We start from the raw sequence: 25,691 nt of genomic DNA, 5'->3' as shown, positions 1-25,691 counted from the left end.
TAAAACAGACTCATTCACAATTACATTAGGTAGGTCATTGATATATATTAGGAACAAAAGAGGTCCCAATATGCTCCCTTGCGGTACTCCATTCCCATTATATTTATAATCTGACTTCTCTGTGTTGTGACCGGAAGTATGAGAAATTTCAACTCTTTGTTTACGATTTCGTTAGTAACTTTCTAACCATTCCAAGGCAATCCTCGTATACCGTAATGGTTGCATTTGTAGAGAAGTACGTCATGGTTTACAAAATCGAAAGCCCGGGTCATGTCAAAAAATACAGCAGTTACCCGATTATGTTTATCCACCTGTTCCACAATGGATTTCACCAAAGAAAGTGCAGCTAGTGTGGTAGATTTATTTTTTTGAAAGCCACATTGCTCAGTTTTAAAGATGTTGAATTTTTTTTAGAAATTCGCTTAATCTGTGGTGCATAATTTTTTCATAAACTTTAGCCATGACAGGGATTAATGTATAGGTCTATAATTTGCTACGTCTTCCTTTTTACCTTTTTTAAACAGTGGTTTAACTATTTATTATATATATTCCTTCCTTGGTATATTATTATTGAACTTGTCCTTGTGACAGATATTTTTGCTAATCGCCCCCTTGTTACACAGTGTGGAAATTTTCGATGGGCCCTGGAGAGAAAATACTTGAAATACTGAAGATAGCAAATTTTGCTGAAAGGAAACGTTCCTTTATTTTTATAAAGAAATAGAACTCCATTCGGCGGCTCACACTAGATTGGCTGCGCGCGTCGCGCGCTAATTTCAAGTATTTCTTGTTTATTTCAAACCATCGCATATTTCAAACTTCTAACTCGGTACAAGTATAGGTTGTATCTATATTTTATAGCTAATATCCAAAAAGTCGTAACTTTACGTTTGTTATTTTGAAGATGCCAGAGATTTAAAAAAAATAACAATGAAAACTTTGTATTTTTTTTCTATAGAGAAAATAACATGGAATCATGTTACTAAAAAGGTACACTTATTGTGTTACTATTGAACTTTCTTGTCAAGAATTTTCATCACGACAACTTTATTCATATAAAAATTACGAAGGTTTAAAAAGTGTCGTAAACAGGTCATAAAATGTTAGAAAATGTGTCGTGATAACTTTTCGTAACAATTTTTTCCGTCTAGCCCCCTTTCACAACGCGTGATAAGGAACTTCGTTCCAAAAAGAAACTTAAGCAATTTCTAAACCTACGTCTAAGGACCTAAGTATGTTTTACCTAAAATTCATGTCTTTAATAAATCATCTTGAGTCATAAGAAAATGATAACTGGTTGTTCACTTGACAGACGGACAATTTTTCGTAGATGTTGATCAAGGCCCATAATGTACTCCATAATAAAGATTTAATATTTTAGGCATAATATGGTATTGAAAATACTAGTTTAAAGCCTATTGGATCGTTTTGAAGAATAAAATAACATTTTTTTTTAATTTTGAGGCAGTTCGATTCCCGGTCGATGCAAGTGAATTTTTACGAAAATCTTTGAACGCAGTTCTATTTCTTTTTAAAAATAAAGGAATGTTTCCTTTCAGCAACATTTGCTATCTTCATTATTTAAAGTACTTTCCCTCCAGGGCTGGTAGGTATTTTTAATACCTACACGCGGAGAGACACAAGCCCGGTGCCGCTATAACATTTTCAGTAACAACTAAGTTTTGTTTCCTATTCTGAAGGTACGAGGCTATGTGATGTCTCCTTTGATTCCATAGTGATCGAGTTTACGCATCATTGCGTGCATCATTCCTCTTCATAGAGGAACGTTCTACGCGGTCGAACGCTTCACAGAGCTCACAAAACATCATCACTTTTTCGCATTTTCCTACAGCATAAGACTACTACGTGCATGCTATCTTTTCGAGTGGACGTTAAGTCTCCTTAACGCTTCGCTTCGCAGGTGATAAAGAAGTCGCTGCCGAAGCGCACGACCAAGTCGAAGTACTACGTGTCGCCGGCGCAGTTCCCGGGCAAGGTGTTCCCGGACTTCGCCACGGGCCCGGCGTACCTGGTGACGCGCGACGCGGTGGGCGCGCTGCTGGCGGCGGCGGCGCGCGAGCGCTACCTGCGGCTGGAGGACGTGTTCGTGACGGGCGTGCTGGCGGCGCGCTGCGGCGTGCGGCGCCAGCACGCGCCCGAGTTCCTCAACAAGAAGGTGGCCGCGCACCCGTGCGCCGTGCAGCGCGCCGTGTCCATCCACATGGTGCAGTTCCACGAGCAGTTCGACCTGTGGCGCAAGCTGCTCGACGGCAAGACCAAGTGCGCCAGCTAGCCGCCACACTCCCCCCGCACGGTACGCCACTAGACTTCACTTTCCGGAACGACCCCCATTTGGATAAATTTCATTTTGTTTACAATTATTGACATCCGTTTGACTAAGTTTAATACTCAAAAAAGTGTCCTCGATCGCCATCCGGCTCGAAGGACCGACGGGGCCGCGGCGACCGAACGCAGATTAGATATCTGTCGATGTCTATTGAGTTGGAAACTTGATTATTTATCAATACTTATAAATAATTCAGTTTACAATTAGGCCTATTAGGCCTCGATGTGATTGCGTTTACTTAATTATCACACATCGTGATCTTTTAATTTTTATATTTACTCTTGTTATTCGTTGCGATATCAAACGAGCCGACGGATTATATTTTTGGTATAATATATTTTATTATAAATTTTCCAGTGTGATGCACGTGAACGTAGATTTTATGTTAAATTATTTTTTTACAATACTCGTCCTCCTTACGTTTGAAATAAAATTTTTCATATTTATAACATAGGTAAATAATATACTCGATACGGGGCACAGAATATTCGAAAATTTCGTACAAAAGTACGCAACTGTGAATCTAAAAGTGTCGTGTGAGACAACGACGGACTAGTCAACCGTGACGAATTATGTTCATCTTACCTCAAACACGACGAGCGTGGATTCTCTACAATTTTCCTCAAACTAGTTTGTACTACAGAAACTAGACAACTTGCACCGTAAACCAATATATTCAAGGACAGTTTGTAACTTGTATTTGTTTTTATGAAATGAAAAAAAAATATATATGAAGGTAGAGCTAACCTGAGGAAAGTCTGTTTAAACATTGCAAACATTCATTTTCACCAAACGATATTAGTACATTGTATTTTCTATCTCAAACCGCGTATGGAAGTGTGAGAGACTCGATCGATTTGACACCGATAATATTGGAAGCTCAAAGCCACGCTCTTGTGTTTGAATTTATTGTACTCTATTTCAATAGCGGCGGAAAATGTTAACGACGCTTCGTCTAAGTCGGTTGAGCTATGAAATATATTTACTCTTAGTGTGAAATTATAAACTCGTTGTCGTTTTCCGCCGCAGTCGGTAGAACCGTAAGTACGTTAAGGAAAGTGCCGTGACAGCAACAGCGATACAAACGATATGCCATAAAGAGATTTTTGTCCTGAAGCGATCAAATATTTTGATAAAGTTTTTTTTTTTTGCTACGTGGCTATGTTTTCGTCTCGATGGTTAGGTTTTCTCTGTATATAAAGTATTGTTTTCATGTTTTTGACATGAATAATTTTAAGTTATTTTCGTTCCGTCTCTCGAACTTTGTATAAAGAAATTATGATGATATTTTTTGGTTCTTATCAAATATGACAATGTACAATTTAGTACAATACGCATTTGTGTATTTCCAATTTTGTGACATTGAAATTTATAAATACTCACGGTGTATCGATATTTTTTATATTTAATTGTAAGTTGATGTTTCCACGTGTGAGTGAGAGAGACGGAACGACGGGCGTCTTGCTCCCCGCGCGTGTTTCACAAAGTATTTTATTTTTATAAGTTTTCGTTTTTAGCGCGCGCTGAGCGACCGAGCCCTTTACTGAGTTGAGTGGCGGCTGTCGAATTATTTTTTTATACTTACGTTGTACCGTAAATAAGCTGCAGTGTGTCTCCATTTTACGTTGTCTATGTAACGAATGTGTACGTAGATCGGTAATAATGTCACAAATAACGAAGTGAAAATAAAATGCGTTTTAAAGATAAATAATTACTAAGTAATAAAGACTAGTAGATCGAACCACTTCAAAATAGAACAAAAGTGTCTGTATAAAGTCACGTATATTTAGCAGAAGGAACAATGTATGTTGTGTATCATGTATTGTGTGTGTTCACTTCGGAGACAGCACAACGAATGTGTTCGCGTTGCGGCGACAACGATCTTATTCACTGTTAAAGGCAGAGCAAGTACATGTAAATGTATAGTTTTATTTTGTAAAATTTTACATTTTTATTAATACTCGAGTAGAACAAATATTTTTTTGAGCGCTGGGAACGGAGACACATCAGCTCCTCGCTGACACACGCCTGCAGCTTCGACAACGACCGCTACGGTATACATGCAAATTGTATTCATTTTAAAGTCTAATCATAAGGACCGTTCTAACTTTATTTCGATAGATATTGTCACAAAAGTAGTGTTATAGTGCTCAGGTATCGCGTAGCGGTGCGAGTGTCGCGGAACGTTGCGGGCGTCTGTACTCTGTATATATATAGGTAAATAATGTAACAGCGTTCTCACTTTCCGTTGAAAAATTTCCGCGAAAATCAGATTTACCTCAATGTTTTCAATGGAGTTCACTCGAGTGAGAGCGCTGCGTAACCGTATAGTGCAATCTAATGTTTATTGAACATTTATAAATTTCAGCTGTAATAATTCTGATGTAAATATACGTATTTTAATGTGTTTCTTGTTTCATTTGTGGCACTTACCATCTAGATCAGTCAGAATCGACATTGAAAATCGAGAATTTAACAATAATTCCAAAAGTTTTCAAACTTCGGTCAAGTAAATGGTACATTGGGACGACAATAAATCTCATTTTGCAACCTTGTCCGCAGTCCGGAACATTGTTAAAATTGCAATTAAATTATTTTTTTGCTGTATGGTCGTGAAAAAAATTCCAAAAGTTCTGCAAACTTGGGGAAGTTTTCGATATAATATTTCATATCACGTATTAAATTTGCAATTAATCTAAGTGTACGGAACATTGTTAAAATTGCAATTAAATTATTTTTTGCTGTATGGTCGTGAAAAAAATTCCAAAAGTTCTGCAAACTTAACACAGATATCGGAAATATATACCGAACGGTTGTATAAATTTGCAACCTTTTTCGTTGACCGGAACATGTTTATTTATAATTATTTTTAATTCGTGGTCATTTTTTCGAGTAAGGTGGTCTCGGAATAATTACAAAAGTTTTGGAACTTGGTTGCAAACTTCGAAAACATCTATTCTGGTGCATTTACAAATTTGCAACCTCATTCAGTTTAATAAAAAAAAAAACATTAATATTCAATATTAAAAGATGTTCCGTACACTGAGATTGGTTGCAAATTTAATAAGTGATATGAAATGTTATATCGAAAACTTCCCCAAGTTTGCAGAACTTTTGGAATTTTTTTCAGGACCATACAGCAAAAAATAATTTAATTGCAGTTCCGGACTGCGGACAAGGTTGCAAAATGGGATTTATTGTCGTCCCAATGTACCATTCACTTGACCGAAGTTTGATAACTTTTGGAATTATTGTGAATTGAATGTCTAGACTGACTGGAGTAATCTACCTAGCTAATTTAGGCGTCTATACAATAATCAATCAATTGAATCACACGGAATTTTATAAATTCCGATAGATGGCGCTTTATTCTTGAACACGCGAGCAAGGCTAATAAATATATACTAATACTAGCGGTCCGCCCCGGCTTCGCCCGTGGTACATATGAAAAATAGATGTTGGCCGATTCTCAGACTTACCCGATATGCACAGAAAATTTCATGAGAATCGGTCCACCCGTTTCGGAGGAGTATGCAGACTAACATTGTGACACGAGAATTTTATATATAAGATTATAAAACTGAAGAGTTTTTTTGTTTGTTTGAACGCGCTGATCTCAGGAACTACTGGTCTGATTTAAAAAAATTCTTTCGGTGTTAGATATTATCCTATTCATCTACGAAAGCTATAGGATGATAATATATACATATATCATCACGCTAAGACCAACAGAAGCGAAGCCACGTGGGTGAAACCGCGGAGTGCAGCTAGTAAAAAAGTTTATTTATTATAAAGGATACACTTTTGTATGGCATGCAAATATACGAATAATAATGAAGTTAAATAATAGGGTTGAATATTTTATCGACATATCAAGGGAATATGTTTAAGTTAGTGTTTACCACAGACATAGATAGACTACGCAAGTACCGCGATCTGTATGAAAACCAAGCGTGTCATATTTTTTGTACTGACCTTGACGCGTTATGACGTCACGAGCGCTTTTTAGTGATGGTAATTTCATTTTACGCTAAATCGATTAGGACGCCACTCGCGCGGCGATTCTAGTATCGTCCTATCCCATCGAAGTAAATCGAAAGAAATCAGATCAAACTAGATCTATGTCTAAGAGGTAATTAAATAAATGAATCGTAATCGATTACTAAATCGATTCAAGACAGAAAAATGATAATTACCATAGACAGAGGAATGATAAAATAAATTTATAAACCTTTTAATATTCTAACAAGTAAACTAATGTGTTTTAGCTTTTTCTTACATATGCCCATTGAGTTACCGTGTACTACGTACTAGAGAGGTCATCGAAAGAAAGTAATGAAACTGTCAATCAATCAATCTTTATGTCCCGTTGCATCAATCCATTTTTCTTTTATGTTCGGGTTACGTGGAAAACTGAAAAAACAAACATAGTCTAAGCAATAAGGAGTTTTGACAAAAAAAATCTATGCCTTTTTTTCTGAAAAATTGCTCCTTCAAATTATCATTTTTCTGTTCGATTATAAAATCGATTAGAATCGAGAACTGTTGCATCAAATGAACATCACTAACCACAAAATTGGACAGAAAAATGAGAACAGAAAAATGAGAAGACGCTATTCATTGCTTGTTATCATACGACTCGATCTTTACCGTGCCAAGTAAAAGCCGCAATGTATTCCGAATCATTTCGTATGATTTGGTATCCGTGTTTGTCACGATCGTTTTCCACCGATATTCTTTATTTGATTTTAAAATAAATAGTGCATATTCTGATTAGAAAATTACTAACCGGTGGAAGGAAACATCTCTGCTAACTTGGCCACTCACAGCTGTGGAGTTTCTACAGTTTATAACGGCGTAATTCGGCATTTTACTTTATTCAGCTTCACGTCTTTCCTTGGCGAACTGCAAGCGCGGACTGAGTGTAGGCCAGCGTCAAGTAAGTTTCATAATCTTAGTTTGGACACGGGAAGTACATACACTCGCTTAGTCTATCTTGATACATGTCTGTGGTGTTTACTCAATCTATTGAACTGAGTTCGCACTAACATAATTTCTTTTGATGATAATTCTTTTTTTAATTCATGGCGGTTCTAATTGTTAAAAAAATACTTATAAATCTTATATATAAAAATGAATCGCAAAATGTGTTGATAAGCGCATAACTCGAGAACGGCTGAACCGATTTCGATAATTCTTTTTTTATTATATTCCATGAAGTACGAGGATGGTTCTTATGTAGAGAAAACGTAAATATGTACCACGGGCGAAGCCGGGGCAGACCGCTAGTTTCTTATAAAATTCCTTTTGGGGATGTGTACATTCAGTTGTCGCTCGATGGCACTGTAATATAATCTTTTACGAGCAGGTGGAAGCTTGACACGAACTTATTCAGTGAAGAGGAAAAATAAATGGTAATAAAATGATTGAAAACGTGGTCGCGATAAGATTAGCCGCAGACGCGCTCGTTTAAAGCTATCTCGTAAAGGGGTGCGTGGCGGAAAATTGCGTTAAGGCGGATTACACACGCGCGGGCGAGCGCCGCTGGGCCGCGGCGTGTGGCCTGTGGGGCGGCAGTCGGCCCGCGGCAGTGTGACCGCGCGCGCCATGCAGTACGCGCGGCTCGGCGCGCCCGCCGCGGAGCACGCCGCCTTCCTGCTCGTCTACTTTACCTTCTTCCTCGACAATGTGCTGCTCACTGTGCTGGGTCAGTGCTTTCATAAACAATTATTATATTCCGTTTTTTTATAATTTCCTTGGACATATCGGCCCATTGTTTTTCAGTAATCAAGTTTTACAAAAAATCTTACCTTTTTTAAAAGATAACAGTGACCCACAATACTTTCGCATTATTTTCGAATTTTGTCAATTTTTTATTAATTCTCCTCTGATATGGCCGTATGCAATAGTAAATGGGCTAACTAATTGAATTTCAACCAGAATTTTGTGAGACATAAAAAAGTGAAGTCCCCTAGTGGGGTATGGAGCAAATGCATTGTACATCTGTTTCACTGATCAATTTTCTTTAGGAACAAGTAGTAGGTAGTTAATGAGACATGCTAGTTCAAAAATCTTTTCAGCTTCATCATTATATAATCTACAATAGCTCCTATATCCTATCCATCTTTTGTATATTTTCTTGAAAGCTTCTCGTCACCTCTTTGGAAAATATTCAATTGTTGTGAAATAACGAGTTGTATGAAAGTGAGGGTATATAACGTGCGGGGTGTGTCCAGTGCCGATAATCCCGGACTGGGTGCGCGGCGAGGCGCTGGCGCTGTGGGCGGAGCGCGCGGCGCCGCTCGCGCAGCTGCTCAACTGCACCGTGCAGCGCGTCGCCGACGAAGAAGGTACTCGCCTCGTGCTGCCCGCACAGTGTCGGACGTGCGATTACTGATATTTTTTACGAAAATCAATTTGAAAATTCGTTGTATAATATTTGTTATAATAAATTTGCGCCTTCAATAATCTGTGGTCACTTTTTATGTAATGGCAACATTTTGTTTTGAACTTCCTCTTCTCTGCGGACATTGCTCGTGTAACACATATGTTTTTCATCGAAATAAAGTTTTTCTTATTAAACGTGCACCTGGGTTTTTATTGACTATAGCAACAAGATAACAACAATATATTTTCTACTTCATATTTGTTTGGTGCTGCTGAAAGTCGCAGGTGAAACTGTACACAGTGGTGGACGTTTAATTAGAAACACGTAACACAATGAAGTAGTCTACAAATTTATTTACATTTGTGTATTAACGTATTAGAAATAAAGCATTATTTCATATGTAAAAGAACACCCGTTTATCTAGTTTTATAGGAAATTGCTTAATTTTAATGAAACGTCAGCTTAAATTAATAAAATTAAACAACTCTAAGTGAAGTCTGATTTCCGAGTATTTTCAGTCTGGACAACAAATTAGAAACAGTATGGTTCGAGTGTTCCAAAGTCAAAACCTGTTGAAATGCCGCCAATATTTTTTTCTTCTACAAATATTTGCACCGTTTTTTAAACATTCCATCTAAAAGTTTCTGAAAATTAATTTGCTTTGCAGTAAAAATGGGTAAAAGTAAGATTTGTGACCCATCAACAAGAAAAATAATTTTATGTTTACATTTTGACAAAAACTGAAGTTACAGGAAAATTGCAAATTATTTAGAGTGTTCGATAAAAAGATATTCAATGCTATAGTTTATTTAAAAGAGCATGGTACTTCTGATTAAGTGCCTAGAAAAGCTCAACCATGAAAAACCACTGCTCGCGAACATAGGCAAATGATCCATCTTTGCAAAAAGAATCATTTGCCTATCCTCGCGAGCAGTGGTTTTTCATGGTCGAGCTTTTCTAGGTACTTAATCAGAAGTACCATGCTCTTTTAAATAAACTATAGCATTGAATATCTTTTTATCGAACACTAAATAATTTGCAATTTTCCTGTAACTTCAGTTTTTGTCAAAATGTAAACTTAAAATTATTTTTCTTGTTGATGGGTCACAAATCTTACTTTTACCCATTTTTAATGCAAAGTTAATAAATTTTCAGAAACTTTTAGATGGAATGTTTAAAAAACGGTGCAAATATTTGTAGAAGAAAAAAATATAGGCGGCATTTCAACAGGTTTTGACTTTGGAACACTCGAACCATGCTGTTTCTAATTTGTTGTCCAGACTGAAAATACTCGGAAATCAGACTTCACTTAAAGTTGTTTAATTTTATTAATTTAAGCTAACGTTTGATTAAAATTAAGCAATTTCTCATAAAACTAGATAAACGGGTGTTCTATTACATATGAAATAATATTTAATCTCACATACGTTAATACATAAATGTTAAATGAATTTGATGACTACTTCATCGAGTTACGTGTTTCTAATTAAACGTCCACCACTGTATATCGGTAGGGTCGGGTATCGGCGCGTCGCAGCTGGTGGTGGGCGCGGTGCTGGGCGCGAAGGCGGGCGTGCAGCTGGCGACGGCGCCGGCGGCGGCCGCGGCCACCGAGCGGCTCGGGCCCGCGCGCTGCCTGCGCCTCGCCACGCTGCTGCTCGCACTCGCCGCGATAAGTAACGTCGCACACCACATACTATACACAGATGACATTATAGTAACAAGCAAACATAAACAATTAAAAACACACACTTTTCGAAGTAACAAGTACATTACTATCTGCGTAATTGCGTACGCAAATATAATTCGTGATAATTTAGGTATTTATGTATATTTTGAAAATAATGGGTTCGAGAATTAGACTACAAGCCCGCATAGGACAAAAATATGGGTCAAATGAACCACCAGGGGATATATCTAGAACGATAGCAGAGCAAAAAATAATAAGATTCATCACTATGCCGTCACTTGTAAGCTGTCCAACTGAGTGCAGATGAGAATTGAAAAGTACAGGTAGACTCGGTAAATTTTGGTCATATATTTTTGTACGGCATTCTTAACCATCGATAGATCCATTAAAAATAATAAGAAACCGCTCAGTGCCGTACAAAAATGGTGGTCCACCAAGTCGGAATTTTTATTTAATTTCCGAGAGTTACCGGGGGTAAATTTGGTCATTTGACCATGTACGGCATCTGTGTCATACTATTGCTATACTGCTTTTAATCCATTATTCCGCAACGCCGTACAAAAATCATGGGGACAAGGGGAAAAAATCGAGAGTTGCAATCCCCTCTCTTTCCCCACTCCAGGGGGTCATTTGACTAAGTACGGCTTCGGTTCCAAAACATTATCTAGCACTCAAAAGTACTATTAAAAGCAATGCCGTCAAAAAATAATTGTTCTTTTAAATGTATACCAATAATCATCTTAATTTCATCGAATTCTTGATATAAAGAGCTGTAAGGTCATTTGACCCTGTACGGGAACTTTTTTTTTAACATGATATTGTAAAATTCAATTGTTGTATAGTATTGCCGTTCAAAAGAAACCGTTCTAAAAAAAGTTATAGAGAAATGCAAAACCAGAAATTTTGTTAAAGTTTAAACATCGTAGATTAATGAAATATAATAGTTTTCTACACTTTATCCGTTGTTTTAAATAGTATTAACATAGATAAATTAGGAAAAAACGATGCCGTACATTTTTGTGCAGACCACATCTTTTAGGCTGATGAAAGCGACGAAAGCTACAATTTTAAGGGTGCTTTATGGCCATTTGATACAGTACGGCATTAACATATTTTTACCCAACTACGGCAAAGCAAAAGGAGGGTTATGGTTGTTTACAGGTCATGTATGTATGTTCATCTATTCCCTCGTAACTTTTAAACTACTTATCAGAATTCGACAAATGACATATCATTAGAAGCGTCTGAATTGTTCACTGGATAACCAGCGACCAGCTAGCTAAAGGCTATATGGGGTTTCACAAAATCTAATGTGGCGCCCTCTAGCGGACAAAACATACAGAGTAAAAAAATAAAGTTAAGATAAATATGCCGTGTTTGGTATCATTTGAAAGCGCTTTACTTGTACATTTTGAATATGTATATATTACTAGCATTTGCTTGTGACTTTACCTGTATTCATGGACTGATTGCATATAATTCACATCTTTTCGTTCATAGCTTTTTTATTAGTTCATCAATTTAACGGAGTCCATTCCACCTGACTCTGACTTTCCAAGGTGATAATTAACCACCTCGAGCTTCTTAATATTAATGTATATTTATATTTTATTATAAAAATATAAAGCAAACATTTCGTTATATGGATTTTTTTCTTTTTCAGATTTTTCCCCTTTGAACCAACGAAAATGTACGGCACATGAAAAAATATTATCTATGCATAAAATACTTTAAAAATAAATTTATTTCGTGTTGTGTCAAATGACCCCCTGGAGTGGGGAAAGAGAGGGGATTACAACTCTCGATTTTTTCCCCTTGTCCCCATGATTTTTGTACGGCGTTGCGGAATAATGGATTAAAAGCAGTATAGCAATAGTATGACACAGATGCCGTACATGGTCAAATGACCAAATTTACCCCCGGTAACTCTCGGAAATTAAATAAAAATTCCGACTTGGTGGACCACCATTTTTGTACGGCACTGAGCGGTTTCTTATTATTTTTAATGGATCTATCGATGGTTAAGAATGCCGTACAAAAATATATGACCAAAATTTACCGAGTCTACCTGTACTTTTCAATTCTCATCTGCACTCAGTTGGACAGCTTACAAGTGACGGCATAGTGATGAATCTTATTATTTTTTGCTCTGCTATCGTTCTAGATATGTCCCCTGGTGGTTCATTTGACCCATATTTTTGTCCTATGCGGGCTTGTAGTCTAAATACTACCTTGTGGTACGCCAAGAGCATTAGATGGATCGTCATTGAAATGATTATTACTTTTAACACAATGAACAGTATTCAAGTAGTGATTAGCATAAAGGTAATCAATAATAATTTTTAATTTTCATTCCCTCACTTCGATTTCTTCAAATTTTGTATCAGGATGGGTATAGAAACTGTATCGAATGCTTTTGTTAAATCCAGAAATAAAGTTATTTAGGATTTATATAGTATAATCAGACTATGTAAATCCAACAAGAACTACAACGGCAGCTTCTGTAGACGGTCCATTATGAACACTGAAATACTGAATAAACCTTCGAAATGTTTCTATCAGTAAGTTGAATCGCCGTGGACGATATTATATTATGTAAGATGGTGTTCGAGCTAATCGTCCTATGTCTCAACATAGTATAGCGCCCAGCAAATGAACTTCTTGGACAAAGTGTGGCGTAGCGTGGGAAGTTTGCGTATTAAGTTTTATGCGCAAGCATTCCCACCTGTATGTGTGTGTGGTGCAGTGTTCGCGTGCTGCGGGGTGTGGTGCGGGGGCGCGGGGTGCGCGGTGTGCGCGGGCGCGGGGCGCGGCGCGCAGGGCGCGGGCGCGGCGCTGGCGGGCGTGGCCGGCCTCGCGCTCGTCAGCCGCGCGCGCCGCCCCAACCAGCTCGCCGCGCTGCTCGGCGCCGTCGCTCTCGGTAAACGCTTTATTTCTAGATACATCATATACTTTCCAAATATATTTTTTTAACTATCTACATTGTATTGTTTTTATTATTTTCATCTTTAAAGTTCTGCTGAATTTGAAAAACAGATTATGCGTACTTTTACTCATTTAAATCTTGCTAAACACCAATGAGTTATCACCGACACCAAGTAATATTTATTTCCAGTTCAATAGTGATTGTGCAGGCTACTTGAGGACCATTATCAGTATTACTTGCTTGTTAGTAATACTTGACGCGTGCGTGTTACCTATCAGCATAATGTTATAAAAATTTATGCATATAAAAATTTTGTTTTCCCTGAAAAGTCTGAACACTCTTGAGAGCTTCGTTAAAAATTATCATAAATCTATACTAATATTATAAGGCTGAAGAGTTTGTTTGTTTGTTTAAACGCGCTAATCTCAGTAAATACTAGTCCGATTTGAAAAATTATTTCGGTGTTAGATAGCCCATATTTTATCGAGGAAGGCTATATATATATATACTAGATTTCCGCCCGCGGCTTCGCCCGCGTTTTCAAAGGAAAACCCGCATAGTGCCCGTTCCCTTGGGATTTCCGGGATAAAACCTACCCTATGTGTTATTCCAAGTTACCTTCTATATGTGTGCTAAATTTCATTGTAATTGGTTCAGTAGTATTTTTCCTGACGTATAGAAATTTTCCTGGCTTGTCGAAATTTTCCTGTCTTATCGAAATTTTCCTGGCGTATAGAAATTTTCCTGACGTATAGAAAATTCCCTGCCTTATAGAAATTTTGCTGGCTTATAGAAATTTTCCCGACGCATAGAAATTTTCCTGACGTATAGAAATTTTACTGGCTTTTTGATTTTTTCCTGACGTATAGAAATTATCCTGGCTTATAAAAAATTTCCCGACGTATAGAAATTTTACGGACTTATGGAAATTTTCTTGTCTTAAATTTTCCTTTCTCATGGAAATTTTCCTGGCGTATAGAAATTTTCCTTGTTTATAGAAATTTTCCAGCTTATAGAAATTTTCCTGACTTATGGAAATTTTCCTGACTTATATGTAGAAATTTTTCCTGACTTATTGTAATTTTCCCGACTTATGGATCTTTCCTGATTTATAGAAAATTTTGCGGCAAAGAGAAATTTTCCTCACGTATACAAATTTCCTGACGCATAGAAATTTTCCTGGCTTACATACATTTTCCTGACGTATAGAAATAAATAAATAAATAAATATTATAGGACATTATTGCACAAATCGACCTAGTCCCACAGTAAGCTCAATTAAGGCTTGTGTTGTGGGTACTAGGCGACGATAAATATAATATTTAATAAATACATATATAGATAATAACATCCAGACCCAAGAACAAATAATTGAGTTCATCACACAAATATTTGCCCTGACCGGGGATCGAACCTGGGACCGTCGGCTCAGTAGGCAGTTACTTTACCACTGCGCCAACCGCGTCGTCAAATTTTCCTGGCTTATATAAATTTTCCTGACGTATAGCAATTTTCCTGTCGTATAGAAATTTTCATGACGTATAGAAATTTTCCTGACGTATAGAAATTTTCCTTGTTTATAAAAATTTTCCTGGCGTATAGAAATTTTCCGGACTTATGGGAATTTTCCTGTCTTATAGAAATTTTCCTGTGTTATAGAATTTTTCCTGTCTTATATAAATTTTCCAGCTTATGGAAATTTTCCTGTCTTATAAACATTTTCCTGACTTATACAAATTTTTCTTATCTATATTTATTTTCCCGACGTATAGAAATTTTCCTAACTTATAAAAATTTTCCTGACGTATAGAAATTTTCCTTGTTTATAGAAATTTTCCTGGCGTATAGAAATTTTTCTTTCTTATGGAAATTTTCCAGCTTATAGAACTTTTCCCGACTTATGGAAATTTTCCTGACTTATAGAAATTTTTCCTGACATCGTAATTTTTCTGTCAATCGAAATTTCCCTAACTATTGTTAAAATCATTTTTCTAATCTTCCTAAAATTGGAAATTTTTACGACTGATTAAAGTAAACCCGCAACCCGTTTGTCAATTTATTTGAACGTAAACAACATTAACTACATAGAAAACAGTAAGTGCAAGTGACACATTAAGTACACTCAATTATTTAACTTTTTAAAGTTCTGAGTTATTTCAAGCTCTACGATTTTTACTTTTAACATTAGTGTGAAGATGAATGTAATAGAAGAAAAAGAATAACAAAAAATGCGATTCCCTGTAGGTGTCCTAGTGGGCTACCCGTTCGGTGGCGTGGCCTACAAGCTGTGGAGCGAAGCGGCGCCCTTCCAACTCATTGCTGTGGCCTTCGTGGTCAATATGGGTAAATGTTTACTTAATATTTTTTATTTTGGTATACCAAATTGATGTAAGTATCTACTATGTATATTATTCGTCGTAATTGAATATTTTGTTTGTATTTCAGGCATGCAGTACCTATTTTTGAACAAACCAGAATATAATGAGGTAATTTTAAAAATGTGTAATATAGTGTTTTTTTTATTAAAATGAAACATTAAATAAACATTATTTTTTATTGATTTTTGAATGACTAGTTCCTTGTTATTTTATTATTTCGTTCTTTACAACATCGATATATACAATGCAATATTTGAAGGCATTTTCTAACTTCTGCCATCGAGTAATGAACAAAATACGAATCGAACAGCAAAAGCAACTACGCATAAGTGCAGTGTCGGGCGGGTCGAGTGAGTCGATTATTCTTTCAAAAGTTATGAAACTTCAAAGTTTCATAAATTTTTCATTTTTAGACATATTTAATAGATTCTTTCACGCGATTACCGTATTTAACATATATATTTTCGTAGTTCATTTATTAAATGTTATCTCGCGTAGGTATGCTCGTCGGGCGTCACGTACCGCAGCAGCGCGCGCGAGGTGTGGGCGGAGCGGCGCGGCGCGGGCGGCGCGGGCGCGGGCGCCGTGCTGGCCGCCACCGCGCTGCTGGCCGCGCTGGAGCCGGGCCTGCCGCTGTGGGCGCTGCGCCGCTTCCGGCCGCCGCGCTGGGCCGCCGGCGCGCTGTTCGTGCCCGACAGCGCGGGCTACCTGCTGGCCACGCTGGGCGTGGGCGCGCGGGCGCCCGAGCGCGCGGCGCTGGGCGGCGCGGCGCTGGCCGGGCTGGGCGCGCTGCTGCTGCCGGGCGCGCGCTCGCTGGGGGCGCTGGCGGCGGCGCAGGCGTGCGTGGGCGCGGGCGTGGGCGCGGTGGACGCGGCGCTGGTGCCGGCGCTGCTGGCGGCCTGCCCCGCGCGCCGCGTGCCGGCCCGCGCCGCGCTGCTGCAGGCCGCCGCCAGCGCCGCGCTCGCGCTCGGTAACCCGCCCTCGCTCTATACGTAGCTCATTGTGCGGGCTAGACGTACATCAGTCAGCGATTGACACGATCCTATTATACATTACCGTAAAAACAACATCTTTACGAATCAGTCTGCGCTCGCAGATAGGCACATCTACTCAACTACTCGACTATCAATTATTATCATTATCGAGCTTTTATCGAGTATCAAATATCATTAATCATATAGTGATATCATCATTAGTTTAAAGTATACAACAGAATAAAGTGATCAAAAGCAATAACTGTTTTTACATCATCCTATCAAATTATCAATCTATCGACTTATCAAATAAAGGAATGTATGGAATATCATTTCATATCAACTCAGTAGCCCATACATCCCTCTTTTTGGTCCTTCGAGCCGGATTATTGTTACACTTGTTTATATATTTTGTGATCATCTTAATACTATTATAAAGGCGAAAGTTTGTTTGGATGTATGGATGTTTGTTACTATTTCACGTAAAATCTACGATTACAATGAAATTTAGCACACATATAGAGGGTAACTTGGATTAACACATAGGATAGGTTTTATCCCGGAAATCCCACGGGAACGGGAACTATGCGGGTTTTCCTTTGAAAACGCGGGCGAAGCCGCGGGCGGAAATCTAGTTTTTTTAATACAATTGTAATATATGAATATTATACTGTATTTTGCTATATAAGTTAGGTTTATCCCAATTTAAATCAGTAATATGGTTAATAAGATAACAAAAATTAAAATCAAAAAACTTGTTAATTAGCAAACCGATGTTGTATGTGTCAGGTCCGGTGTTGGGCGGCGTGCTGTCGTTCGCGCTGGGGTTCGAGACCGCGCTGCGGCTGCTCGCGCTCGCCGACCTGCTGCACGCCGCGCTGCTCTACCGCACGCTGCGCCAGTTCCCGCTCTCCGAGGAGGTTGCTTGTCTTACCAGTTTCTTTCCTAGTCTAATTGTAGATACGAACGCGCTTGAAAACAATTATAAATTAACAGTGTTATTGCGTAAAAATAGACGCGATATAAGTCATATAGTGAAGAGATGGAACCCCACAGTAATATGTATTATAAACTAGCTTCCGCCCGCGACTCCAGCCGCGCGGAAAAATTAATCACAGTAAAAACACTATAAGGAGGCATTTTCATGTATGTTTAGTTAAAAAGATTTTTTTTTGTTCTACATATCTCTGTCTTTTTCTCTGTTTGTTTTCCAATAAAGAAAATAAAATAAAATAAGACACTTCATATACGACACTTCAAACTCGACACTTCATACACGACACTTCATACACGACACTTCAAACTCGACACTACACACAGACACTACGAATACGATACATAACACCTGACACTTCAAAATCGACACTTAATACACGACACTTCAAACTCGACACTTCATACACGACACATCATACACGACACTTTAAACTCGACACTTCATACACGACACTTCAAACTCGACACTTAATACCCGACACTACACACCGACACTACGAATACGATACATAACAACTGACACTTCAAAATCGACACTTCAAAGTCGACACTTAATACCCGACACTACACACCGACACTACGAATACGACACCTGACACTTCAAAATCGACACTTAATACACGACACTTCAAACTCGACACTTCATACACTACACATCATACACGACACTTTAAACTCGACACTTCATACACGACACTTCAAACTCGACACTTTATACCCGACACTACACACCGACACTACGAATACGATACATAACAACTGACACTTCAAAATCGACACTTCATACATGACACTTCAAACTCGACAATTCATACACGACTTTCAAACTCGACACTGAATATCCGACACTACACACATACTACGAATACGATACATAACACCTGACACTTAATCAAACTCGACACTTCATACACGACACTTCAAACTCGACACTTAATACCCGACACTACACACAGACACTACGAGTACGATACATAACACCTGACACTTCAAAATTGACACTTCATACACGACACTTCAAACTCGACACTTCAAACACGACACTTCAAACTCGACACTTCATACACGACACTTCAAACTCGACACTTAATACCCGACACTACACACAGACACTACAAATACGATACATAACTCCTGACACTTCAAACTCGACACTACAAGAATACGATACATAACACCTGACACTTCAAACTCGACACTTCATACACGACACTTCAAACTCGACACTTCATACACGACACTTCCAACTCGACACTTCATACACGACACTTCAAACTCGACACTTAATACCCGACACTACACACAGACACTAGTACACTACGAATACGATACTCAACACCTGACACTTCAAAATTGACACTTCATACACGACACTTTAAACTCGACACTTCATACACGACACTTCAAACTCGACACTTCACGTAACACGACACTTAATACCCGACACTACACACAGACACTACGAATACGATACATAACACCTGACACTTCAAACTCGACACTTCATACACGACACTTCAAACTCAACACTTCATACACGACACTTCAAACTCGACACTTAATACCCGACACTACACACAGACACTACGAATACGATACATAAACGAATACGATACATAACATCTGACACTTCAAACTCGACACTTCATACACGACACTTCAAACTCGACACTACACACAGACACTACGAATACGATTCATAACACCTGACACTTCAAACTCGACACTTCATACACGACACTTCAAACTCGACACTTCATACACGACACTTCCAACTCGACACTTCATACACGACACTTCAAACTCGACACTTAATACCCGACACTACACACAGACACTACGAATACGATACTCAACACCTGACACTTCAAAATTGACACTTCATACACGACACTTCAAACTCGACACTTCATACACGACACTTTAAACTCGACACTTCATACACGACACTTCAAACTCGACACTTCACGTAACACGACACTTAATACCCGACACTACACACAGACACTACGAATACGATACATAACACCTGACACTTCAAAATCGACACTTCATACACGACACTTCAAACTCGACACTTCATACACGACACTTCAAACTCGACACTTAATACCCGACACTACACACAGACACTACGAATACGATACATAAACGAATACGATACATAACATCTGACACTTCAAACTCGACACTTCATACACGACACTTCAAACTCGACACTACACACAGACACTACGAATACGATTCATAACACCTGACACTTCAAACTCGACACTTCATACACGACACTTCAAACTCGACACTTCATACACGACACTTACACATAATTTCCAACCAGCAACTTTCATAGTGACTCGTTCATGTAAATTGCCTTTCGAAATTATGGTTAATTGAAAATCTGTTCTAAAAGAAATCAACCTGAATAAAAATGTTTGTTTTTGAGCTTATTTCAAACATAATTTTTTATTCAGAAAATGATAAAGTGATTTGTTAATATATTAAAAGTGTAAACTTTCTGTTACTCAGTGGGGAGCGCGGCCGCTGGACGAGCAGAGCGCGACGCCGGAGGACACTCCGCTGCAGCCCGCCGGCTTCACACACCTCCACTGATCTCTCTACGTGTTATATGAGTTATAACAATAATATAATTATATATTGTGCAATTTAAATGTTGTTGTTATTTCAATTACGTATGTATGTATGTGCATGACGTATGCCTAAAGTTACAAAGAAGAAAACAATATTTTCAATTAAAACTGGTCCATATTATGTTTGCGGGTAGAAAGCTAGTACAAAATAATTTAATGATGCATAGTGAGAACTGTTTCAACACGTGCTCTTTTTCTTGCACTATCAATTACATATTTAGATACCTGTTTGCTCTGCGCCTCTGGGTATAGGAATTAAACAATGAATACAACTTTAACAATGTTTTATTAACAAACATTACAACGTACATCAAAAGTGGAACAGTTACGGTGCGGATTCGAAAAAAATACAAACATTTCAAATCCAAAAGTCATCACAAACAATTACATTTTCTGTTCATTTTTACAATTTTTTTCACATTAAACGTCAGGAAAACCATTTCAACTCAAAATAATTGCTGATGTTTTTGAGTTGTCTTTTAAATGTAACCAAGACGTTTTCTTCGAATTGTTAATTCGGTCTGAGCGTCGATCATAGACAATCCATAGTGTCTTCCTTGATGATCATCGGTGGCGCGTAGTCTCCGTGCTTCGTGCCGAACGAGTAGGCGTACGGATTCTGCAATATATATATATATTTCTGCATAAGGAATTAAAGTTGTTTTCTAGCTCTACTTTTAGCGCTCTATATGCGTTATACGTAAGTGCACAATCATCTATGCAATATTTTAAAAGTTCATAAAATCATGCTTGTTACAGGCGACCGATAGACGACGTGTTGCAAATTGGGTGATATGATAATAGAATCTAGCTAACTTAATTGTTGGTTTAGAAAACATAAGGTTTAATTACCTACGTGTAAAATTTTTTGTGCAATTTAATGCACGAAGGATAAAATAGACAAAGGAATCAAGTTCGGTTAACGATTGATGTACAAAAAATGGAAAAAGAGTCACACGTGTACCTTCTTCGTGTTATATAGATTGGGCGGGTAGGCGGCAGGACCGGGAGTCTTGGGCCCCTTGCCGGCGCCGTCGGAGCGCGCGGCCAGCGAGTAGACGGGCGCGCGCGGGCGGTACACGTCCGCGTCGCGCTGGAAGTACACGGCCGGGCCCGGCGAGCGCGCCTTGAGCGCGAAGCCCACGCGCGCGCCCATCGTGTAGGCGGGCGAGCCGGGCCCGAGCCGCAGCGCGTACGCGTTGGGCGCGGGGCCGGCCCGCCGCGGCGCGAAGCCGAGCCGCGCGCCCATGGAGTACTGCGGCGCGCGCGGCTCGCGCGTCGGCGGGCAGCGCTCGGGGGCGTGCGCGCCCGGCCCCGGCACGCGCCCGCCCGCGCGGCCCGCCAGCCTGCCCGCACACCGGTCAAATGAAACCAACTAATTCCAACTCGACATTGACATTCGAACGACATAATATAATTATGTATAACATATTGGTTATGGGCTAAAAACAGAAAAACAGAGAGAGAAAGAATATAATAACAATTTTTCGATGCATTTGGAACTAATTCTTCGACGCACATAACTTTAAACATAACATAATAATACGGAAATAATATTGTAATACCTACTGTGATAATACCTTGTTTTGTTATTTATCATTAGATAAGATTTAACATGAAACATTAACATAACATAGTTATTACTTTTTTAGTTAGTACCTACCGATAACATATGATAATCAAAACTTTAAGAATATATTTTCGATTATTATCATTTCATAGAATAGAGCACTCATGACTCAATCGTTCACTGATCGAACCGACTTGCTCTACTCTAAGGACATATCAAGCGGTACCTAGCTCCGAAGCTCCAGGCGGGCGAGGACACGAGGCCGTCGCGCGTGATGCGGTCGATGCGGTAGGCGGGCCCGGGGCCGAGCTGCTTGAAGCGCGAGCCGGCGTTCAGCCCGAACGAGTACATCGGGCTGCGGTTGCGCGACGGGTCGTGCTCCGCGAACCCCACCGTCGTCGGCAGCCGGTACGCGCCCGGCCCCGGCCCTGCACATCATAGTACAGTGCAATACTTCAGAGATAGCTAGTTAGAAATAATAATACCCAACCTTATCGTAGAACCGTTCAACGGCGTATGATTAGCTGCGTGGAAAAATATATAGCATTCAAATTTATAACAACTAACTTCCTACCACTAGATGTATTACTAACTAGCTGTTGCCAGCGGCTTCGCTCGTGTGGTGAAAGGAACTTGACGATTGCCATTCATGCCACTTTTTTAACATAGCGCCATAAATCGGAATTTATCAATTTCGAAGTGATTCAAATCAGCATCATAATGAATCTTTGTATGGGAATGAGATTTTACGTCGCAACAAAGAGAAGCCTATATCCATTAGCCTTCTATCTTCAAACACATAAAACCATATTATAAAATCCGTCCGTTATTTTGTTGTTGACTGTACCGCTTTTGTACCGATCGCGATCGCGATATGCAATTTTTAAAAATACAAAAATTTTGATTAATTTTATCTTTCTACTTACCTAACGGTTTCTTACACGCCATTTTACACAATGAATTTTAATATATGCTAAGAAAAACACTAAAATTTAGTTAAAAATACATCAAAATAATTTTGTTGCGACTCTCGACCGCTTGATTGTCAAAATGCTTGTTTTATTGTCCTTGCTGAGTTGTCTTATGCAAAGAGATTTTATTTAGGATATTAAAGTCTAGTCTACATTATCGTTTTAATAAAGAGTGGCGGGCGTAGAGCATACATTAGCAAAGTGGCGGGCAGATTTCAGCGCCATCTACGGAGTCTTATTACATATATGCAAATTAAATGATTGCAAATAAATGCAATATAATTTTTACTGAATATGAACTGCATAATATGAACCCTTTTACAACTGTCCAAATATTATTTTTTATCTAACTAATTTGAGTATGCGTATGCTAATAAAGTCAAGAGACTTTGGTTAAAATAATACTGACAAAAATACACAGAATAAAAAACCTTTTTAGTAACAATTACAAATATTTATTACTAAAACGATTAAATCTAGTGTTCAGTCCAGCACATCACATCACTAACTCTACATTACACAGTATTCGCTAACATTGTCCAACCCACACAATTTCATAACTTATATCTGACACAATCAACTTGTAAAAACATAATCTACAACACAAGGAAAATTGTTGAATATAGAAAAAGAAATTATTTCCATACTTTTCAACCAATATGATTTATTACTAGGTATACAGATTTTAAAGCATGAGAAAATATGATGAGCATGAGGATGGATGTATATATGAATAAGAGTTTGTTTCTTTGAACGCACTAATCTCAGGAACTACTGGTCTGATTTGAATAATTCTTGCGGTGTTAGATAGTCCATTTATCGAGGAAGGCTATAGGCTATATCATCATACTAAGACCTATAGGAGCGGAGCTATGCGGGTAAAACCGCAGGTCACAGCTAGTCCATACTAATATTATAAATGCGAAAGTAACTCTGTCTGTCTGTCTGTTACTCAATCACGCCTAAACTACTGAACCAATTTTCATTAAATTTGGTATGGAGATATTTTGATACCCGAGAAAGGACATAGGCTACTTTTTATCCCGGGAAAATGACGCAATCCCGGAAATCCCACAGGAATGGGAACTATGCAGGTTTTTCTTTGACTGCGCGGGCAAAGCCGCGCGATGAACACTAGCTGCGCTCCGACAAACAAACTGTTCAGCTTTATAATATAAGTATAGATACTATGATTATTTAATAATACACCACCACACAATATAAGTTACAAAACATATAGCAGGTTGGATAATCAATCTATCTAAAACTTCTTCATGGAGCGCAGTTTATTGTTCCTCCTCATGCCGACAGCGCGCACCCTCTTCCAGTACTCCTTAGTGTCAGGGTCGAGGTCCTCGATGCGAGGGGGGGCTCCCATGTTCAGCTTCCACAACCAATCAGGGTACTCGCTGTCGTCTTTTATCTGAAATTTATAGATTTTCTTGTGTTTGGTTTGATGTACATTTAGAAATTAACTAAAACTTAAATTAAACCTCCCCGTGACCATGCTTGCTGTTAAGTATTTGAGAGGTTAATAAAACAATTAATAAATTGTGTTCAAAATCTGTTTAAAAAAACTGGTTGTCTGTAAAGTTGGTTTACTGACGATAGTTGAACGTGACAACGTCCGATTGTGCTTCTTTGTCGCTCGTTCCGCGCTCTCGCTCGCACTTCAAGCCTTACATGATTGAATTAATTTTAAATTCTTTCACTAATATAAAGCTACTTAATTTATGTGTAAAACCATTTCTTTTGTTTTTATATCTTGATTCAATTATGGAAGAGAAAAAAAATTATGAAAATATGTCTCTTCAAAAAAATTTTGCACACCATTTACAATAGCATTACTTATATGTGATATCAATATTGTGTATTAACACCTTTGTATGACCATATACTACAAGCAAATAAACAGATTTGATTTGATACAGTCTGCTCTGTTTACAACTTTTTTCGGAGTTCATTAAAACACACGGTAAATATGATAATTATTGACTCTTACAAGTTGACTGAGCAAAAGAATGCTCAAATTATGCATTGTTGTGTACTGTAGAATCCACTCATAGTCACTATGCTATATAGCAATAACAAGATCCTAGTCCAAAGCCATAAAAACCTTTGATAATTATTAATTACATAACATATAAAAAGTTTGCTGTGCCATGCAGTTTCAACAACAGACAAACATCCATCCTCACAAACTTACACATTATATTAAGAAAGCAAGAAACAATACTCACTTTGACATCTTCTCCAGTGAGGTATATATTGGAACCACACACATAGTTCACAAGCTTCTCTGGGTCTGTCTCCACGGGAAGTTCCTTCTTTTCAATGGCCGTCAATTTCCCACCCTTTTTCTTACCCTTTCCCAACCCCAGCACACCTTAAAATAAATAAAATTTATAATTACCTACATTATAATTTTAAATTTTAAATGAAAGTTCTGTTAAAATGCATAAAGAAAGTTTGTGAATGAGAAATGAAACCTACATGCAGTATGCATATAGGTACAGGCTGGAGACTCAAAATTTAATAAATATTGAAAGATTTACCTCCGGCAGCCGATGTTGTTTTTTTAACTGCATAGCTTGTAGCAGAACTGTGCAACTCCACCTTTAAGTATGCATTGTGTATAGCCGTGCGTTGTATTGTTATTGGAAATAATCTTATTAAATTATTAAACATCTCGTTTTTATTTTAGAGGTTATAATAAAGTGCCTCTTGAATTTTGATAATTTAATTTTTATAACATTGTCAAATGTCAGTGTCATCCTCTTTTGACAACCTCTGTCTCGGACCT

General features: G+C 38.3%; 5 protein-coding genes across 5 annotated transcripts in view; 3 read left to right on the top strand and 2 right to left on the bottom strand.

The window, feature by feature from the left end:
* Positions 1-4,754, top strand: part of LOC149478575 (beta-1,3-galactosyltransferase 5-like) — a 31,978-nt gene extending 27,224 nt beyond the window's left edge. Inside the window, exon 3 of the mRNA XM_089709218.1 lies at positions 1,922-4,754. Coding sequence (XP_089565344.1) covers positions 1,922-2,293 — 372 coding nt within the window. The 3' untranslated portion in view covers positions 2,294-4,754. The remainder of the gene's footprint in view (positions 1-1,921) is intronic.
* A 3,171-nt stretch (positions 4,755-7,925) lies between these two features.
* On the top strand, positions 7,926-10,596 carry LOC149478574 (uncharacterized). Its single transcript, XM_089709192.1, has 3 exons — positions 7,926-8,054; positions 8,584-8,697; positions 10,250-10,596. Exons 1-3 carry the CDS (start codon positions 7,955-7,957, stop codon positions 10,594-10,596), a joined length of 561 nt encoding a protein of 186 aa, XP_089565318.1. The 5' UTR covers positions 7,926-7,954.
* A 2,217-nt stretch (positions 10,597-12,813) lies between these two features.
* On the top strand, positions 12,814-20,360 carry LOC149478573 (synaptic vesicular amine transporter-like). Its single transcript, XM_089709191.1, has 7 exons — positions 12,814-12,817; positions 13,172-13,345; positions 15,596-15,694; positions 15,797-15,837; positions 16,228-16,699; positions 17,493-17,623; positions 20,226-20,360. The coding sequence occupies exons 1-7, from the start codon at positions 12,814-12,816 to the stop codon at positions 20,307-20,309; spliced, it is 1,005 nt and encodes a 334-aa protein (XP_089565317.1). The 3' UTR covers positions 20,310-20,360.
* A 254-nt stretch (positions 20,361-20,614) lies between these two features.
* Positions 20,615-23,388, bottom strand: LOC149478572 (ciliary microtubule associated protein 1B-like). The gene is made up of 4 exons (XM_089709403.1): positions 22,844-23,388; positions 22,144-22,345; positions 21,312-21,693; positions 20,615-20,966 (listed from the first exon to the last, which is right to left on the bottom strand). Exons 1-4 carry the CDS (start codon positions 22,863-22,865, stop codon positions 20,880-20,882), a joined length of 693 nt encoding a protein of 230 aa, XP_089565529.1. The 5' UTR covers positions 22,866-23,388; the 3' UTR covers positions 20,615-20,879.
* A 147-nt stretch (positions 23,389-23,535) lies between these two features.
* On the bottom strand, positions 23,536-25,676 carry mRpL54 (mitochondrial ribosomal protein L54). The gene is made up of 3 exons (XM_089709415.1): positions 25,444-25,676; positions 25,129-25,274; positions 23,536-24,311 (listed from the first exon to the last, which is right to left on the bottom strand). Exons 1-3 carry the CDS (start codon positions 25,574-25,576, stop codon positions 24,150-24,152), a joined length of 441 nt encoding a protein of 146 aa, XP_089565541.1. The 5' UTR covers positions 25,577-25,676; the 3' UTR covers positions 23,536-24,149.
* Positions 25,677-25,691: the final 15 nt, after the last annotated feature.

The sequence above is a fragment of the Colias philodice genome, chromosome 22 (genome assembly GCF_061535455.1).
Source record: "Colias philodice isolate Cphi_HAF_F1 chromosome 22, ilColPhil1 Martin Lab GWU primary, whole genome shotgun sequence".
Lineage (NCBI taxonomy): Eukaryota > Metazoa > Arthropoda > Insecta > Lepidoptera > Pieridae > Colias > Colias philodice.
The sequence above is the reverse complement of the archived record's forward strand: the minus strand, read 5'-3'. Positions and strand labels throughout refer to the sequence as shown.